The 21,188-nt window shown below is 41.1% G+C and overlaps 2 protein-coding genes across 4 annotated transcripts in view; one reads left to right on the forward strand and one right to left on the reverse strand.

The window, feature by feature from the left end:
• Window positions 1-2,970, forward strand: part of UHRF2 (ubiquitin like with PHD and ring finger domains 2) — a 138,055-nt gene extending 135,085 nt beyond the window's left edge. The window contains exons 16-17 of one of the 3 annotated variants that reach the window (XR_015766877.1): window positions 932-1,479; window positions 2,015-2,970. Coding sequence is in view for 1 of the 3 variants with exons in the window: in XM_088019012.1 (XP_087875138.1) it covers window positions 932-946 (15 nt within the window). In the remaining 2 variants the exon portion in view is untranslated. Of the gene's footprint in view, window positions 1-931; window positions 1,863-2,014 lie in introns of those variants that run through there. The other 2 variants (XM_088019013.1, XM_088019012.1) reach the window with 2 other exon arrangements.
• The window catches only part of GLDC (glycine decarboxylase), a 98,626-nt gene that overhangs the window by 26,255 nt on the left and 51,183 nt on the right, over window positions 1-21,188 (reverse strand). The window contains exon 16 of the mRNA XM_028107310.2: window positions 3,584-3,659. Coding sequence (XP_027963111.1) covers window positions 3,584-3,659 — 76 coding nt within the window. The remainder of the gene's footprint in view (window positions 1-3,583; window positions 3,660-21,188) is intronic.

Consider the following 21,188-nt stretch of genomic DNA (forward strand, 5'->3'; position numbering starts at 1 on the left):
TTGTATATGACCAGTATTGAATAATTAATTAATGAATGTCCTCTTTTTCAAAATTCTTTGAAAATCAGTTTGCCCAACTAAGTGAAAGTCCTGGGAAAACACACCTGTGGAATCAGGATAAATAAACAGGAGAAGGAGGAAGAAAATGTTCTTTTTTTTTCCCTCCTTTTTTTGAAAGGGAAGTGAAACAGTTTTTAGATTCTTCATTGCAAAATACAGGCAACCACCCATAAATAATCTAGTTTTAATAAGACCAGAAATGGACTGAGATTGGGCCACCATCTACTGTACCCCACTTACTTGGGCAGCCAGAACGAGCCTGGCACCCTTTTCTCTTAACTCTCCTGGGATGGCTAGTCACTTTTGTCCTGCTCCCAACCCCTACCCATTGTCCCCTCTAAGAACTCCATGTGTAATCAAACCATACTGGCTCATAGTTTGAATCATCTAAAAAATGACTAAGGCTTTTTATTCCCAAATGGCCACTCCCTGATATACATGAGTTGCTGTGTCATTTCTTTGAGGATAAATGAGGGGGTACAAGTCAGTCTGGAAAATCTGTGAAGTCCCAGAAATGGAGGTGGAATGGGGCCGAGTCTGGTAAATATCTAAGTTCCTGTCTTGTTTTGTTTCACTGTGAAATTGGCAGGATTTTCATCCAGAGGGAACCAGGGAACAGTGTAGCTGCCCCTTAGCTCCCAGTGCTCAGGGGTGTCCCTGCTAACCACTCTCCGCCCTATGTGCCATATGTAGATCCGGGGGAGCTAGCAGGGGCATGGGCAGGACATGTCTGCAGTCAGAAGATGTCGGCAGTCGGAGAGTTTCTACAGTGGCCAGGCCCACACTCACACCCTATACTTCTCAGGCCTTCGCAGACAGACATGGAAACCATCAGTTGTTTATTTTATTTTATTTTTTTTATTTATTTCAGAGAGAGAGAGAATGAGAGACAAAGCACGAGGGGGAAGGGGGTCAGAGGGAGAAGCAGACTCCCCGCCGAGCAGGGAGCCCGATGCGGGACTCGATCCCGGGACTCCAGGATCATGACCTGAGCCGAAGGCAGTCGCTTAACCAACTGAGCCACCCAGGCGCCCGAAACCATCAGTTGTTTAGAGTGAGTTGCTGATGTCATAGCATGGTTTAAAACACACAAAAAGTAAAAGCTCCATAAAATACTGACTGTTCTCTCTCTTCCCTTAGTCCTATAATTTGTTTACTGAATTGACAAAAAGCCCCAATTCAGAGGTTTCACTTTTACATGAAAGCTTTTCTCAGTGCTCTAGCAAATAGCATCCATATTCTTGATCCCACTGCATCATTCAGCCTCCAAGTGCTCTCCTCCCCTCCAGAAGGAAGACCTGGAAGGACAAGGCCAAGGCTCATCACTGGGTGGCTCTGCAGAAGGCTGAGCGACTTCCTCTTTCCTGTGTTTGGATCTCTGCCCTTGACTTCCTGCAAAGGCGTTGGCCATTCCACAAGGTAGCCCCAGGGCTCACTGCACTTGGAAATGCCTTCCTCTGTGTGAGTGGGACTGGTTAATCAATTGATCCTACTAAACGACATTCTTCATATCCACATTGGATGTTTGTATTGGCCTGTTCTCTGCCAAGCCCGCCTGTGGAGGGCCATGAGAATGTGCAAGGAAAGCCATTTTATTTGGGTGCTTGTGTTATCCAATTTGACCTCCTTTCCACAGTTCAGCTTATGAGACCTCAGCAGGAATTTGTAAGCATGCTTACACAAGACTCTGTGTATATGAGTATATGTTTTTTTTCCCTTCTAATATAACAACAGAACAGCTACCTCCTGATGTTAAGAATTTGGCATATACTTACAACTTGCGCTCTGATTTTTGGCCTGACTTCCTTTTGGAAATGGCGAAATTAGAGAAAGTGAAAGTGTGGGGGGGGGAGTTCTTGTCTGAGGAACAAACTGCGTGGGCGCAGGCAGTGAGGGCAAGTGCTTACCACCTGGTGTGAATGAGTCATGCTGTGCTTTACTTCTCCATAAATAGGGAATGACCCTCAGATATCACGGAATCTGTGGAATGCCTGCTAGAACATTTCTCGAACATCACGGAATCCGTGGAATGCCTACAAGACCGTTTCTTGAACATCAAAGCACAGTCCCTTTTGTTTCTCTATACTTATGAACAGTTTGCCATCAAGTGTGCTTTCTTCTGCTAGAGCAGGGGTCAGAAAACTGCAACCTACAGGCCAACACTGTATCAATCCACTACTGTTTTTATATGACTTGTGAGTTAATTTAAAAGGTTGAAAAAAAATCCACATTATTTCCTGACATATGAACTATGGGACATTCAAATTTCAGTCTCCATAAATAAAGGTTTACTGGAATACAGCCATAAAAAAAAAAGTAAGAACTCCGTGTCTACAGCTCAGTGGAAGTTCTAGCTTACTGTTGCTCATCACCAAAATGAAGACCTCAGAAACACAGTCTTTTTTACCACACTTAGAAGCCTATGTCAGATAACTGCTAGAAGCACTGCCTCTGGGGATTAGTGGAATCAAGACCATTAGCACCTCTGCTGGCCCTTACACAGGCCCCAAGAGCAGTTTGGACCCTGAAGCAGAACCATGAACTCTGCTCCATGTCTTCTTTTGCTGCTTAGAGATGACAATTCTCAATAGGGAATTTACTTATTCAGTAAATATTTTATTAAACATTTATTTATGGGGTGCCTGGGTGGCTCAGTCAGTTAAGTTTCAGCTCGGGTCATGATCTTGGGTTTGTGAGATTGAGCCCCACGTCCAGTTCCACACTGGGCATGGAACCTGCTCAAGATTCTCTCTCTCCCTCTTCCTCTTTTAAAGTAATGTCTACACCCAATGTGGGGCTCGAACTCATGACCCTGAGATTAAGAGTCACATGGTCCAGGACGCCTGTGTGGCTGGTTAAGCATCTGCCTTCTGCTCATGTCATGCATAGGGCTCCCTGCTCCGCGGGAAGCCTGCTTCTCCCTCTCCATCTCTCTGTCAAATAAATAAATAAAATCTTAAAAAAAAAAAAAAAGTCACATACTCCACCAACTGAGCCAGCCAGGCACCCCTCAATAAAAATTTTTTGAGCATACAGAAACGAGAACTGTGCCTGGTCACAGTAGGAGTTACAGAACAATTACATGTTGGTCTCTGCCCTTTGTCCGGGCCTAAGACCTGGGATTGTAACATTCCTGTCCTTTCCTTCCTTTGCGCCCAGGAGAATTAGAGAAAAGGGTTCCAGGCTCATTCTGGCTGCCCAGGTAAGTGGGGTACAGTAGGTGGTGGCCCAATCTCAGTCCATTTCCGGTTTTATTAAAACTACAAGATTATTTATGGCTAGTTGCCTGTATTTTATAATGAAGAATCTAAAAACTGGCTGACTTTTACACACTGGGTTTGAGCAAATGTTTTCTCTTCGAACGGTCCAATGAAATGTCTTGGGGACAAGGACTGTAATGGCCAGTTCAAAGAAATCTGCCTCTTGATTATATGTTCCCTAGCTGCTTACAAGAAGGCTTAGAGGGAGAGAGTTGGACCCACTGCCACCCAGTGGTGAGCACCCACCACCTGTCCATACTCACTGTCCTGTGTCCCTCTCCTTTCCCGTCGAAGTAAGCTCGGATGGTGGCCAGCCCAGCATATTCCCCCTGGGCTCCGCTGCAAAGATAAGAAGAGCGTCAGGGCTTTGGGCCTCTTTTTCATTTACTCATTCAATATTCATTGGGCATGGGCGGCATGTTCACCAACATGTGACCCAAGGACACTACCCAACACCATGGAAAGCTCACCAAGGATCACTGCTCCAGCCTATAAGTTCTTGAACAACCACAGAATGGCACTTGGTCTTGGTACTAAATCTCACCCACTGCTACTCAGAGATGGGCCTTTCAAGCCTTGCTTAGGACGATGCACCTAAGAATTCATTTCTATTATAGAAAATTTCAAAATTATACAAAAACAGAAGAATATAAGGAGCTGCCATGTACCTATCACCCAGCTTTAACAATTCTCGGATACGGTCAATCTTTTTCCAACCATATCCCTCACTAGCCCCCTCACTCTGAATTAGATTATTAAGTAGGCTCCATGCCCAACACTGGGCTTGAACTCATAACCCTGAGATCAAGAGTTGCATGCTCTTCGGACTAAGCCAGCCAGGCCCCCTGAACTATGTTATTTTGAGGTAAAAACTCAAGCATCATTATCATTTTATCAATTCAAACTTCAGTGTGTATCTTTAAAAGATAATTATTTTTTAAAATACAGCTACAGGGGCATCTGTGTAGGGCAGTCAGTTGGGCGTCCAACTCTTGGTTTCGGCTCAGGTCTCATCTCAGGGTTGAGATCAAGCCCCACATTGGGCTTCATGCTCAGCATGGAGTCCGCTTGGGTTTCTCTCTCCCTCTCCCTCTGCCCCTCCCCACCACATGTGCATGCGTGCACGTGCTCTCTCACTTTTTCTCTCTAAAATAAAGGAGGGCAGGGGCACCTGGTGGCTCAGTTGTTAAGTGTCTGCCATCGGCTCAGGTCATGATCCCAGGGTCCTGGGATCGAGCCCTGCATTGGGGTCCCTGCTCGGCAGGAAGCCTGCTTCTCCCTCTCCTGCTCCCCCTGCTTGTGTTCCTGCTCTCGCTATCTCTCTGTCAAATAAATAAAACCTTTAAAATATAAAATAAAATAAAGGAGGGCAGACTGATGAATCACTGACCTCTACCTCTGAAACTAATAATACATTATACATTAATTGAAGTTAAATTTAAAAAATAAAAATAAAATAAATCTTTTTAAAATATATATAGGTAACTACAATGATTACATCCAAAACCACAATTTCTCAATACCACCACATTTTTAGTCAGTGATCAGATTACCCCCAAAGGAACTATGCACTTTGAATGTGGCAACATTCCCATTAAGTCTCTTGGGTGAGTTTTCCCAGGCCCCACATGCATGTGGCTGCTAGAGGCTGGCCATATATACCCAACTAAGCGGTCCTTGAAGGCACCACTTTTAGAGCACACTTAATGACTAACAGTCCAGTGAGTGACGCTGAGTCAATCATAAACTGTTATTTAACGTTCTCAGTAATCTCTGCAGGAAGGAAAGGGAAGTGAGTAATAGGTTTCTAAACCCCATTCAAAATGCGTATTTCCTCTATTTCGCAAAATTACGCCATTCTTTAACTCTGGAGAAGGCCCAGTGGTTTTGGCATTCATCCTTTCTAATCACCCCCATAATATTGAGATCATACTCTAAAAGCACACGGTTTAACAACAAACTAGATAAACTTCTCTTTCTAAACCAAAAGCTACAATTTTGAGTGCTGGAATTTTTTTCGAGAGAACACTAGGATCGAACCAGTTGGATCTGAAATGTTTGCAAACTATTGTGGAGACACTGATATCTGGTGTCAGGAGACAGCAGAAATGAGGACTTAGGAGAGGACAGAGAACACGGAAGCATCTGGGGGTGAAGGGCTTAGAGTGTGGCTGGAGAAAGAGAAGGAAAATGGTGATTTGCAGAGCAATGAAATAGGGTAGATGAGCGAAGTAACAGTAATAAGTATAAACTGCTCCATTGATTGAGCACTTCCTATTTACCAGGCACGCTGCACAGAATAAGCACAGGGAAACAGTAGCCCTTGTTGTGGTGGCCGCCACCAAGCATTTTTCAACATCCTATTTAATCCTCCCAATACCCCCATGAGGTAGGTACCATTGCCCCCATTTTGCGTGAAAAGAAACTGAGGTCTGAGTATTATATGCCCAAATGGCCAACAGTGGCAGATTTTAGACTTCAGTACAAGTTTGCCTCTCAAGGAGGCTCATGCTTCCCGTGTAAAGCCGTGCTGCTCCTCTGAGCATGCTGTGCTCCCCAAAGGAGTCAGAGCTGTGGTTTTCCTTCACAGAACCCTTGTCTGACTGACAGAACGAGGAGGTTTAGCTACACATAAAAGAAGACCTGTCCCTGTAAGACCTGGGGCACGCAGTCCCTTATCGCTTACACTGAGTGAGCTCTGCCTCTGCTCTCTTCTAGGGAGGGAGGCAGACGCCGGTCTCCCATTTTCCAGGTTTTGGAAAAATAGTTGTAGTTCACATGATGTTTTTATTTTGGGAGCAGAAAAATGAATATGCTTCAGCAAATCACCCACATCACTAGCTACTTAGCCTCTCTGTGCCTCTGCATTCTCATCTCTAAAATAGGGATAATAAATTGCACCCATAGGCACTCATAGTATTTTGCTCACTCGTTAATACAATCCTATACATGCACTGTACATGGAAAAGGATTATAGAGCTCACATTTATTTTGTGTGCCCGTCCTGTCTCAGAGTGTAAGCTCTGAGAGTAGGTCCTAGGTCTCAGAATGTATAGAACAGTACTCTACATGGAGTAGATCTGCAATAACTGCTGAGTAAATTTGTTCAAAATTGAGTTCCCATCTCCAGCCCAGGCAGTCAACATTGTCATCCTTTCCTCCATGGAATGGAGCCTCAACAAATGGCCCGGTGTTTTTCCTCACAACTTCTGCTCATCTTGTTTTGTTGGAAAGCCAAACAAAGTGCTTAGACCAGGAATGAAAGAGTCTGGAACTATGAGCCCGTAATCCAAGAGAAAGGAAATATGCTAAAGCTTTGATAAAAAATGCTGGATGCGGCACCTCGAAAAGTGCAAAAGGTATGTTGTTCTAAAGGCCACATAAGCCTTATTACTGGGGTTCTATTAAAATAAGGGGAATTGTGAGCGCCACCTATTGGTGGAAAAGTATTATGAAAAATAACTGCTTGGCTCCATAACCCCGATTGAGTGTCTATCAGAGAACTACTTATGTGGAGTAGCAGCAAGGATAGTGGTTTTCTGACATCTGAAGTCGTTGGTGGCCTGGACCTGCAGAGCTGGCCATAGAAAGAAGGACACCAGTGGGCAGGGAGCCTCAGCCCCACAGAAGCGCCAAGTGAGCATAGGCTTCAACTGTCTTAGAAAAACAAAGTCCTCCAGTCTTGGCATTTATTCAGACTGCTGAAAGAACTGCTACATATTATACTGCTTAACACAGAATGAGTGAACTCTAGCGATGACTTCCTCCAGAACCCAGACTCACTCTATAGACTAGAAGAAGCTAGAACAAGAGCAATGTGCCACAAGGTGAAAATAAGACGGAGTTGATGGGGTTCCACAGTTTTGTAGTGACTTAACGTAGACTCTATTAGTATCAGTGTAGCATCCTAAGTACAATTTCAGGCAGCTACTCAATGTGAATTTATCTGAAGATGACATAACAGGGCCAGGGTGATAGTTCAGCTCTTTTGCCAAGACAAAACAAGAGTTTAAGGACACAATAAACATCAAAGATGTTTATCACTTTACCTTTACCTCTGCTAAGAACTCTGGGCAAAAAGGTTGAGATTTAGAAATACTACAGCTTAGTTCTACCTGGAAGGGTTACATTTTTAGATCTTTGGAACAAATTTTTATTGGACATTACACAAGATCAATCCCAAGGGACAGTTAGAGACTTGTGCTAGATGTTATAAATACAATAGCAGATGATCTGTCTGTCTGTGATAAGAGGACTTACAGAGGACTGTGAAGAACATGCATGGCCAGTGGTCACAGGTGGAAAGCTGAGCACTTCCTAAGCATAAAACTGAAGATGGATTAAGATTATGAATGAGGGCGCCTGGGTGGCTCAGTTGGTTAAGCGACTGCCTTCGGCTCAGGTCATGATCCTGGAGTCCCGGGATCGAGTCCCGCATCGGGCTCCCCGCTCAGCGGGGAGTCTGCTTCTCCCTCTGACCCTCTCCCCTCTCATGCTCTATCTCATTCTCTCTCTCAAATAAATAAATAAATAAAAATCTTTAAAAAAAAAAAAAAGATTATGAATGAATTGCATCCTGTAAAGAAGGCATTTTGGTCAGTTATTGTGTACATTTATCACTGATCACAGAGTAATCTTTGACCAGTCATGAAAAAAACTCTTCAATCTGCTGAAAGAATATGATGGCTGACTTCACAGACACCATAGAAATTCCGAAGTTGGCTGCTTTGGAATATTTAGAGACAGATTATCATAGCTGCTATTTTTAAAAGAAATATTTCTTCATGGTTTTTATATTTATACATAGAACACATTTTACAAGACTGCAGAATGTTATCATGATTTAAGGTGACCCCCCGCGGTCACCAAAAGTCCTGCTCAATTATACTGCAGTTGTACTAAGAAAACAGTATTTGTATTCTCTACTAGGATACTGTATTTATACAAATCAAAAGCAGCTAAAAATGTGCCCTCAAGAAAATGATCATGTTATTGATCCTACCATTTTAAAATTTTGGTGCCAGTAATTTAAGATTTATACATTTTTTTAAATTATCAAGTATCTAGATTTACCAGATCTATTCTTATTTTAATTTTCCTCTAGATATTCTTATGGAAATAATTTTACCTTTTTAACCTCATTATTATATTTTGCACACTGATGGCCACATTTAGTGTGTGACTTAAGAAAAGTTCTCTTTTAGGCTGTTTATAAGTCAGTGGGCCTATTCTATTTCTTTTTAAAGATTTATTTATTGGGACACCTGGGTGGCTCAGTCAGTTCAGCATCTGCCTTCAGCTCAGGTCATGATCCAAGAGCCCCACATCAGGCTCCTTGCTCAGCGGGGAGCCTGCTTTTTCTCTCTACCTACAGTTCCCTCTGCTTGTGCTCTGTTTCTCACTCTCTCAAATAAATAAATGAAACTTTAAAAAAAGAAAAAATAAAGATTTATTTGAAAGAGAGAGAGAAAAAGTGGGAGAGGGGAAGAGGGAGAGAATCTCAAGCCTACTTCCCACTGAGCACAGAGCCTGACAACAGGGCTCAATCTCACGACCCTGAGTTCACGACCTGAGCCAAAACCAAAAGTTGGAGGCTTGACCATCTGAGCCACCCAGGCACCCAGGGCCTATTTTATTTTTAATAATAGTTTAATTTCCTGAGAAGTTTCTTTTGGTTAATTATTACATTTAAAAAGACATTCTTCATGAGAAATCATTCTTTTATGAATAAATTGTACATTTAAATATGAAGTGAATTGTTTCCCTTTAACCATCTATATACTAACAACCAGCATCTAGCACATTGTATACATTGCAACATATGGAAGCTAAAATATATATCATTATCCAATAAAACCAAGATTTCTGTAGATATAAACAAGTTTATTTGAAAATTTATATGCAAGGCAAAAAGTAACTAGAATAGCTACACTTTGAAAAAGAAGAAAGTGGGAGGAATCAGTCTATCTGATGCCAAGACTTATTATATACCTATAGGAATCAAGATTGTGTGTTACTGGGGGAGGGACATACACGTAGATCAATGGGTTAGACTATAGAAACCAGAAATCAATTCACATAAATAAACCAAACTGATTCTTTACAAAGTTGCAAAAGCAGTGCCCTAGAGGAACAACAGCCTTTTCAACAAATAGTGCTGGAGCAGTCAGACACACATAGGTCGACCTAAGACTTTTACCTTTATACAAAAATTATCTCAAAATGGATTATGGATTTAAATGTAAAATATAGAGCTAGAAAACTTTTAGGAATAAACAGAAAAAAGTCTTTGGAATCTAGGACTAAGCAAAGAGTTCTCAGATTTGAAACCAAAAGCACAATTCATAAAAGGAAAATTGATAAATTACACTTCACCATAATTACCTTTGCTCTATGAAAGACCCGTTAAAAGGACAAAAAGGCAAGCTACAGAGTGGGAGAAATATCTGCAAACTACGTATCAAATAAACAGTAAAGACATCAAAGACAGCCCAAGTAGAAAATGGTGCTGTGATGATCCATTACAAGCAGAAAATACTAAGGAAGGGTTGCCTGGGTGGCTCAGTCGGTTAAGCGCCTGTCTTTGGCTCAGGTCATGATCCCAGGGTCCTGAAATCAAATCCCACATCGGGTTCCTTGCCCCATGGGAAGTCTGCTTCTCCCTCTCTCTCTGCCTGCCACTCCCTCTGCTTGTGCACTACCCTCCCCACTCTGTCTGACAAATAAATAATTATTAAAAAAATACTAAGGAAGTCTTCCATTAGGATGCTGGAGATTTGCTGGGTATTCATTGTTGCTGTTTTCATGTGTATGTGGGAACACACAGACTTTTAGTCCCCTTACTAGTTAGGGGAATTTCCCATTTTGTGTGAGTCTGGGGGAAAGGCAGGGTCCTAAACCCCCCTATAGAAGCAGGAAGGGACCAGACATTCCCAATCACTACCCATTAACCAAGTGTTGGACACCTGACCCACTCCCAGTCCATAGGATACTCCATTAGCCTGGGACTTCATCAACCTGGAGAGAGTGACCCAAGGAATGGGACAGTCACAGATTTTCCATTGGTAGTGGTGATTCTTCCCCTGAAGTAACCCTGATTTATTCTCTGCTGCCGGCCTCCCTTGGATCTTGCCACCTAATTCATAGGTGGAATAAAGTTTTTATTATATTATTATATTATATTATATATTATAAAATGCATTCATGTGATTTAAGAATTTTTATCAGTAAAACAAGCTACCCCCTCCTATTCTTCTTAGTCTCACTCTCCAGAAGGAAACCCAATTAATGATTTCTTGTGATGTATGTTTTGATGTTGGGCATTTTGATGTCAAACTCCACTGATCCAAGAACTTCTTTATTTTAAAAATACCACCATCAAGTGCTCAGGAAGTGACCAAGTGATCCAAGTGAAATATTAGCTAAGAAACTGACATGGTAAAATGGATCCCAGTAAGATGGTCAAAACAGCTACCGTGTCAAAATGACCCACTTCAACCCATGGCAATGTAATAAGACATTCCCAGGGAAATAAGGTAAAAAAAAAAAAAAGGCACTGATTCCTATCTTATGAATGGAATAAACAGGATTAACTGACATTTTTCCAATACACATATGTTGGAAGCAATAGGATTTTAATCAGTCTAATGCTGTTGCTTACCTCAAGTACCCAAAAACTGTCTGGATCTCCTTTCCAATGAGCATATAATAAAAACCTTTCAACATATTCTGGAATGTTCTTACCAATCTGTATCTAATTTGACATAAACTGAATTCTATACTTAACCTTCAATTTATGGTCAAAAACATCTGAATAGATCCAGCTGTTCTAACCATTCTGACATCCGAAGAGTACCTTAAAGCAGTGGTTCTCAAACTGAAGTTCCCAAACAAAGCATTAGCATCACCTGGAAACCTGACAGAAATACAAGTTCTCAAGCACTGAATCAGAAAATCCTGTAGGGGAACGCTTGGGTGGCTCAGTGGGTTAAGCATCTGCCTTCGGCTTAGGTCATGATCCCAGGATCCTGGGATCGAGCCTGGTATTGGGCTCCTTGCTCAGTGGGAAGCCTGCTTCTCCCTCTGCCTGCCGCTCCCCCTGCTTGTGCTCTTCTCTCCCTCTGACAAATAAAATCTTAAAAAAAAAAAATCTTGTGGGTGTGACCAAGTGTGAGAACCACTGCTCCAAGCCTTACAGACTGCAAAATCAAAACATACTTTTGAGAGTTAAGGAAATTGGGGAAGGGGAGGTCTTCTCACTGCGTTGAATGTCCCCAAAGACGGCTCTCTTCATCCTTCACCCTTCTTTCTCTTCTTCCTGGCATTCTGAGTGCTTCTTTGGGAAATCAGTCTCTAACTAGAGGAGGGTCTCTGCTGTCTGGCGTCCCAGCACTGTCTGAGAGGTGGATTGTGGAGCTGCACCAGGCTCCATAGGAAAGCATTATCAGAGGTTACCAATGATAGGAGTCATGTTAGAGCCAATTAGTGCCATCAATCATGAGCTCAGGAAAGGTGGAGTGGGAGGTAGCAACTATCAGGTGTTTGATTCTCCTTACTGCATCTCCTGATAGGCACATGATGGGCGTGACTTAGTCTTCAAAGGGCACTTTCAAAGTTCAGTCCACTGGAAGATATTAGTCATCTAACTGAACTTTCCTCTTTGGTGTTTGTTTAGGGCAACACACTCTGCAACCCAGTGATGCACATTAGAATCACCTGGGGAGGGTATTAAAAACCGTGATTCCTGAACTCCAACGGCCCCCTCCCCCGCCCGGAGATTCTGATGCAACTAGTTTGTGGGGTAGGGAGAGCATTAATATTCTTCAGAGGCTCCCCAACTAATTCTAATAAGCAGCCAGGACTGTGAATGCCTGCAACCCCAATGTTTTTCACAGTATGGTGGCCAAACCAACATATTAACATCATCCAGAAATGTTAGAAATGCAAATACTCAGGCCCCAACCCAGCCTTACTGAATCAGGAACTCTGGCAGTGAAGCTTAGCAATTTAACAAGCCTCCCAGGTGATTCTGCAGTACAATAAAGTTTGAGATCCATAGATTATGCCCTGTTTACACCTTTGTTTAAGAATCTTCCAGGCGGAGATTCTGGGAAAGCAACTGACAGCTCTATCTACATTCATGATCATAGTTTGCTGTTTTTAAAGATGAAAACAACTTCCTTATTCTTATAAGCCAAGGGAGCTAATAATAATCCCGGCTTGTCTTTCACTTTAAATATCTGTGGAAGGTGTTAATTACTGTTTCTGTCTCCCTTAAACATTACATCATAATTCTAACCCAGCAATTCCTGGAGTGTATTTATGAGCTGTTGAATGATTTTAAGAGTGTCACACTGTTATGGGGGAACAAGTCAAAGCAAGCCATGCTAGGCATAGTAGAAAATGGAAAGGTAATGAAATATTTGGGTATTTTTTTCAGCAAACTGGAAATGCTCTCCAGGTTTGTAGATGCAGCAAATAAATATGAGAAATGGGGACAAGTTTCTTGACATTTTTGTTTCAAGTCTTTTAAACACCTTTTTGGAATCTAACGGTCCCAGGAAATAGACCAAGTAAAAGTTTAGCTACATGAATGAAAGATTTCATGCCACAATTGATCATAATAAAATCCTTTATCAACTGTAATTATCGGTCATTCCTCAATTAAACCTCAATCAGATCAGTAACACAGCATTTGCTTTCTTGCTGTGTGGGAGAGAAACCCACATCCTGGCTAAGGAAGAAGCCGTTTGGAGGTCTCACATATTGTGAATGCTAACCTTTCCTTTGAGCTGCTGAATTCCCTTTCAGAAAAAGAATCCACTGAAGAGAAAGGTCCTGTGGCAATGTATATCTAGGCAGGAACTATTAGAGAAAGACCAATAGCCTTCTGTGAGCATAATGTAGATCTCCGCTGGACCGGAAGATAGTATGGAAGGGCCCAGCAGCAAAGATGAGGTGGAGCCGTCAGGGCCACATGCAGAATACTCAGGTTCATGCCTGAAAACTGTTCTCCTACACAGGCATCTTAGAACCAGAGAGTTCTGTTACCAGTCCACTTGGTGTTAAATATCACTCTATTCTGCAGAGTTTGGTTCCTTTGCCCTTGGTACAAGACGTTCTCACTTTATGTTTGAGTACTGTGTCACTGCTAAGACTGAGGTAGTATATGGTTTGCCTCCAAACCCAGGGCAAGTGTTGAAGCCGGCTTCATCATGCCATCAGCTGATAGAGAAATCCTCTGAGATCAGGAGACCCAGCATAGAAATGAATCTGCAAGCATCTTACATTGTGTTTGTTTCATAATATGCATGTTCCCCACAATAAAATTAACTTCTTTTTATATTATATACTAACATGTATCATGGTTAAAGTTTTTAGTAATCTAAAAAAGCATAAGGACAGGGAAGGGGAAAAATAAAAATAAAAAAATTAAAAAGCCTAAAGACAAAAAGTATTGAAGTTCTACCACCTTGAGATAACTGTCCTTTTCATATACCTTTTACCACCTATACCTCTGCATTGATATATAAATCAGTATGGCCATTCCTCAAAAAATTAAACAGAGTTACCATACATCCAGCAATGTCACATCTGAGTATATACCCAAAAGAATTAAAACCAGGGACTCAGGTATTTGTATACCAATGTTCATAGCAACATTATTCACAACAGCTAAAAGGTGGAAACAACCCAAGTGTCCATCAATGGGCAGAGATAAGCAAAATGTGGTCCACACATACAGGGGAATTATTATTCAGACTTAAAAAGGAAATGTTGACGCATGCTACAACATGGATAAAGACATTATGCTAAGTGAAATACACCAGATACAAAAAGACAAATATTATAAGTTCCACCTACATGACATAACTAGTAGTCGATTTAGTAGCAGCAGAAAATAAAATCACAGTTGCCAGAGACTGGGGTAAGAGAGAAATGAGGAGTTGTTGTTTAATTGATATAGAGCTTTGATCTGGGAAGATAAAAAGTTTCTGGAGACGGATGGTGCTGAAGGTTACAAAACAATGTGAATTCATGCTATTGAACTGTACTCTTAAAAATGGTTAAAATGGTAAATTTTCATGTTAGGTGTATTTTACCACATAATTTAGAATTGCAATAAAATAAAAATTTTAGAGTTGCAAAATATTACTAATGCTACTTCCTAAAAATGTTGCCATATTTATCTTTTAAATATCATATGATAACAAGAAAGGAAAAGAAATTTTAGATGCAAAAATTTTTGGTGACTACCCTCTAAAACTCTATAGACATACTGACCAACTCCAATTAGGTATAAATGAAAACACCAGGAAATAGTCCCTTGATGATAATTGCGACTGCACCCCATATTTTAGAAGTAATTCTAAATTTCAGTGGCTGACATGATACAGTAAATTCTCCCTCTGTACAGAATATTCAAGAAAACTTGTATTTCTTCTTACAATAAATATGAAGCCTATATCAATACCTTGGATTGGAGTGGTCACTTAGCCAGCAGTAAATCATGATGAACTAACCAATAAATAATCCTGTGGTAGACTAATTATAATACTTAGAATATAGATTATGAGACCTGGATATATAATTCACGTGTGGAGAGATTAGCACAAATAAACCAAGAGGGTTTTAACAAAATAAAAATAAAATCCTTACATAGAGAATATATGGTGCATCCCTTCCTCTTTTTCCCAAACTTTAATAATCTCTGGAAGCATGGTCTATTTTCCCAACAAAAGAGTAGGGCATTTCCTCATCTGTCATAGCAGCCTCTGCTAACAACCAGAAATATCCCTCAATAAGCCTCAACTTTGGGCACAGCTCCTGTCACTTTCAAATTGGCTCTTGGAAATGAGTGTTATATCTGGGAATCTGTGAAGGTGGAGAAGGCATCACTGACAGAAACGACATCCTAATAACCATCTCTTTCCCTCCTACAAAACTGAGATGGAGTACTGAATCTCACTGCCAATCATATGAGTGAGGAGAGCAGGACAGAGAAAGAGCATTATGTATAATAAGAAAAACAACAGAGAAACTTCTACGACAGTCATTCTTACCCTTGCCTTCAAGTTGGAATCACCTGGGAAGCTTTAAAGAAATATTCAAGACTGTGTCTCTTCCCGCACCCCAGTCTTTCCAATCAAGATTATAATTCAATCTGGGATTGTGATCTGGACACCAGAATCTTTTTATAAACTCACCACATGACTCCAATTTCCAGCCAGGGATGGGAACCATTGCTTTAAGGGAAGGCAAGCTTCCTCATCCTTAGGTCAGTCTTTCAGGACCCTGGCTGGGCCCTCAATGAGCTGCAAAAGCTAATGACTTAGGCAAGATGGCGGAGGAGTAGGAAACCTGGATTTCGTCTGGTCCAGGAATTCAGCTGAATAGGGATCAAACCATTCTGAACACATACGAACTCAACAGGAGATCGAAGATAAGAAGAGTAACAACACTCTGAACAGAAAAGTGACCACTTTCTGGAAGGCAGGACGTGCAGAGAAGTGAATCCGAGGCGATATGGGAGGATAGAAGGCAGGGGAGGGGGCCTCCGTCGGCCGCTTCTGGCAAGTGATAGAGCCGTGGAGCACAAAATCGGACCTTTTAGAAATCGGCTCCGCTGAGGGACGTCGCTCCGGTGGCTAAGTGGGGGGTGGAACCCTCACGGGACAGTGTGGTCTCAGAACCCTTGGGGTCACAGAAAGACCGGGGGTGCCTGAGTGCGGCAGAGCTCCCAGGTATCGGAGCGGGGAAGCCGGCTGCAGAGATGGAGCTGAGGTGCAGGCTCTCAGCTCGGGGTTGCCATAAACTGTGATCAGTGCCACACAGTCAGGCCACTGCTCCTCCAGCAGGGACCCTACAAGCCGCAGAGCCGGGGAGACTCCCCTTCCTCCCCTGGGAGGAGCGGCGCAAGCGCACCGCAGGGATCTGCTAGGTTTGGAGACTCCACACGGGGTAGGGTGCCAGACATAGAAACGCTCGGTCACAGGCCGGGTGAGCACGGAGTGTGGCGGGAGACCGGGGAGACAGGAGTGACTGCTTTTCTCTGGGGGCACACTGAGGAGCGGGGCCCCGAGTTCTCAGCTCCTCCGGGCGGAGACTGAAGGACCATTTTCACCCTGGTCCTCCAAAGCTATACCGAGAGCTTACAGGGAACAAAAGCTCCTGAGAGCAAACCCGAGCAGCTTGCTTAGCCTGGACTCACAAGGGCAGGGCAATTCTGCCTCCAGCAAAGACATTTGGGAACCATGGCAACAGGCCCCTCCCCCAGAAGATCAGCAGGAACAGCCAGCAAGCCAAGACCAAGTTTACCGATCAAGGAGAACGGGAGAACTCCAGCGCTAGGGGAATACTGCACATAGAATTCATGGCTTTTTTACCATAATTCATTAGTTTTTCAAAGTTAATTTTTTAACTGATTTTTTTTTAATTTTTCTTTTTCCCTTTTTCAAACATCTTATCAATCCCTTTTTTTAAAAAAATCATTTTTTATTTTTCATTTTTAGAGTCATATTATTATCCCTTCATAGTAGTTACCCTTATTTTGGCATATATATATATAAGTTGTTCTCTCTTTAAAATTTTGAGATACAATTTCTTCTAACAGATCAAAATATACCCTAAATCACTAGTGTATGGCTTTGTTCTATTCTTCTGTGTGATTACATTCTCTCCCTTTCTTTTTCTTTTTTTTTTCTTTTTCTTTTTAAATCTTCTTTCTTTTTAAAAACAACTTATCTTATCAATTCCTTTTATAAAATCTTTTATAATTTTCATCTTTACACTCATCTGCCATCCCTTCATTGTATCAACCCTTATTTTGTACATATATAAGGCTTCCTTTAAAATTTTAGCAGGCACTTTTTTTTAACAGACCAAAATATGCCCAAAAGCTAGTGTGTGGCACTGATCTATGCACTAGCCTGATCATATTTGATGATATTCCATTTTTTTCTGTTTTTGTTTGTTTTTATCTTTTTCTTTTTCCTTTTTTTTTTCTCTTTCTTTCCCTTTCTTGTCCCCTGGTTTCAGGTCTTTTCTGATTTGTATAGAGTATATTTGCTGGAGATGTTGTTAACCTGTTAGCATTCTGTTCTCTCATTCATCTGTTCTTCTCTGGACAAAATGACAAGACAAAAAAAATCACCTCAGCAAAAAGAACAAGAGTAGTACCAACTGCCAGGGACCTACTCAATACTGACATTAGTACGATGTCGGACCTAGAGTTCAGAATCATGACTTTAAAGATACTAGCTGGGCTTGAAAAAAGTGTGGAACTTATTAGAGAAACCCTTTCTGGAGAAATAAAAGAACTAAAATCTAACCAAGTCGAAATCAAAAAGGCTATTAATGAAGTGCAATCAAAAATGGGGGCACTAACTGCTAGGATAAATGAGGCAGAAGAGAGAATCAGCGATATAGAAGACCAAATGATGGAAAATAAAGAGGCTGAGAAAAAGAGAGATAAACATCTACAGGATCACGAGGGCAGAATTTGAGAGATAAGCGATAAGATAAGATGAACAACATTAGAATAATTGGGATCCCAGAAGAAGAAGAAAGAGAGAGAGGGGCAGAAGGTATACTGGAGCAAATAATAGCAGAGAAAGTCCCTAATGTGGGGAAGGAAACAGGCATCAAAATCCAGGAGGCACAGAGAACCCCTCTCAAAATCAATAAAAATATGTCAACACCCCGACATCTAATAGTAAAACTTACGCATCTCAGAGACAAAGAGAAAATCCTGAAAGCAGCTCGGGAGAAGAGATATGTAACCTACAATGGTAGAAACATTAGATTGGCAACAGACCTATCCACAGAGACCTGGCAGGCCAGAAAGGGCTGGCATGATATCTTTAGAGCACTAAACGAGAAAAATATGCAGCCAAGAATACTATATCCAGCTAGGCTCTCATTGAAAATAGAGATAAAAAGCTTCCAGGACAAACAAAAACTAAAGGACTTTGCAAACACAAAACCAGCCCTACAAGAAATATTGAAAGGGGTCCTCTAAGCAAAGAGAGAGCCTAAAAGCAGCATAGATCAGAAAGGAACACAGACAATATACAGTCACAGTCACCTTACAGACAATACAATGGCACTAAATTCATACCTTTCAATAGTTACCCTGAATGTAAATGGGCTAAATGCCCCAATCAAAAGACACAGGCTATCAGATTGGATTAAAAAACAAGACCCATCAATACGCTGTCTGCAAGAGACTCATTTTAGACCCAAAGACACCCCCAGATTGAAATTGAGGGGGTGGAAAATGATTTACCATGCTAATGAACACCAAAAGAAAGCTGGGGTGGCAATCCTTATATCAGACAAATTAGATTTTAAAACAAAGACTGTAATAAGAGATGAAGAAGGACACTCTATCCTACTTAAAGGGTCTATCCAACAAGAAGATCTAACAATTGTAAATATCTATGTCCCGAACATGGGAGCAGCCAATTATATAAGGCAATTAATAACAAAAGCAAAGAAACAACATTGACAACAATACAATAATAGTGGGGGACTTTAACACCCCCCTAACTGAAATGAACAGATCATCTAAGCAAAAGATCAACAAGGAAATGAAGACTTTAGATGAAACACTGGACCAAATGGACTTTACAGATATATTCAGAACATTCCATCCCAAAGCAATGGAATACATATTCTTCTCTAGTGCCCATGGAACATTCTCCAGAATTGATCACATCCTAGGTCACAAATCAGGTCTCAACCAGTACCAAAAGATTGGGATCATTCCCTGCATATTTTCAGACCACAATGCTTTGAAACTAGAACTCAATCACAAGACGGAAGTTGAAAGAACTCAAATACATGGAGGCTAAAGAGCATCCTACTAAAGAATGAATGGGTCAACCAGGAAATTAAAGAAGAATTTTAAAAATTCATGGAAACCAATAAAAATGAAAACACAACTGTTCAAAATCTTTGGGATACAGCAAAGGCAGTCCTGAGAGGAAAGTATATAGCAATACAAGCCTTTCTCAAGAAACAAGAAAGGTCTCAAATACACAACCTAACCCTACACCTAAAGGAGCTGGAGAAAGAACAGAAAATAAAGCCAAAACCCAGCAGGAGAAGAGAAATAATAAAGATCAGAGCAGAAATCAATGAAATAGAAACCAAAAGAACAGTAGAACAGATCAACGAAACTAGGAGCTGGTTCTTTGAAAGAATTAACAAGATTGATAAACCCCTGGCCAGACTTATCAAAAAGAAAAGAGAAATGACCCAAATCAACAAAATCGTGAATGAAAGAAGAGAGATCACAACCAACACCAAAGAAATACAAACAATTACAAGAACATATTATGAGCAACTCTCTGCCAGCAAACTAGATAACCTGGAAGAAATGGGTATATTCCTAGAGATGTATCAATTACCAAAATTGAACCAGGAAGAAATAGAAAACCTGAACAGACCTATAACCACTAAGGAAATTGAAGCAGTCATCAAAAATCTCCCAACAAACAAGAGCCCAGGGCCAGATGGCTTCCAGGGGAATTCTTTCAGACATTTAAAGAAGAATTAATACCTATTCTCCTGAAACTGTTCCAAAAAATAGAAATGGAAGGAAAACTTCCAAACTCATTTTATGAGACCACCATTACCTTGATCCCAAAACCAGACAAAGACCCCATCAAAAAGGAGAATTACAGACCAATATCCTTGATGAACATGGATGCAAAAATTCTCACCAAAATACTAGCCAATAGGATCCACCAGTACATTAAAAGGATTATTCACCATGACCAAGTGGGATTTATCCCTGGGCTGCAAGGCTGGTTCAACATCCGCAAATCAATCAACGTGATACAATACATTAACAAAAGAAAGAACAAGAACCATAGGATCCTCTCAAAAGATGCAGAAAAAGCATTTGACAAAGTACAGCATCCTTTCTTGATCAAAACTCTTCAGAGTATAGGGATAGAGGGTACATACCTCAATATAATAAAAGCCATCTATGAAAAACCTACAGCGAATATCATTCTCAGTGGGGAAAAGCTGAGAGCTTTTCCTCTAAGTTCAGGAACGCGGCAGGGATGTCCACTCTCACCACTGCTATTCAACATAGTATTAGAAGTCCTAGCCACAGCAATCAGACAACAAAAAGAAATCAAAGGCATCCAAATCGGCAAAGAAGTCAAACTCTCACTCTTTGCAGATGATATGATACCGTATGTGGAAAACCCAAAAGACTCCACCCCAAAACTGCTAGAACTCATAAAGGAATTCAGTAAAGTGGCAGGCTATAAAATCAATGCACAGAAATCAGTGGCATTCCTATACACCAACAACAAGACAAAAGAGAGACAAATCAAGGAGTCGATCCCATTTACAATTGCACCCAAAACCATAAGATACCTAGGAATAAATTTAACCAAAGAGGCAAAGGATCTGTACCTAGAAAACTATCAAATACTCATGAAAGAAATTGAAGAAGACACAAAGAAATGGAAAAACGTTCCATGCTCATGGATTGGAAGAACATTGTGAAGATGTCAGTGCTACCTAGAGCAATCTACACATTCAATGCAATCCCCATCAAAATATCATCCACGTTTTTCAAAGAAATGGAACAAATAATCCTAAAATTTGTATGGAACCAGAAGAGACCCCACATAGCCAGAGGAATATTGAAAAAGAAAAGCAAAGCTGGCGGTATCACAATTCTGGACTTCCAGCTCTATTACAAAGCTGTCATCATCAAGACAGTATGGTACTGGCAAAAAAACAGACACATAGATCAATGGAACAGAATAGAGAGCCCAGAAATGGACCCTCAACTCTATGGTCAACTAATCTTCAACAAAGCAGGAAAGAATGTCCAATGGA

Source organism: Eumetopias jubatus, unplaced genomic scaffold (assembly GCF_037043125.1).
Source record: "Eumetopias jubatus isolate StellerSeaLion01/CBP00866 unplaced genomic scaffold, mEumJub1_p1.0 scaffold_15, whole genome shotgun sequence".
Classification (NCBI taxonomy): Eukaryota; Metazoa; Chordata; class Mammalia; order Carnivora; family Otariidae; genus Eumetopias; species Eumetopias jubatus.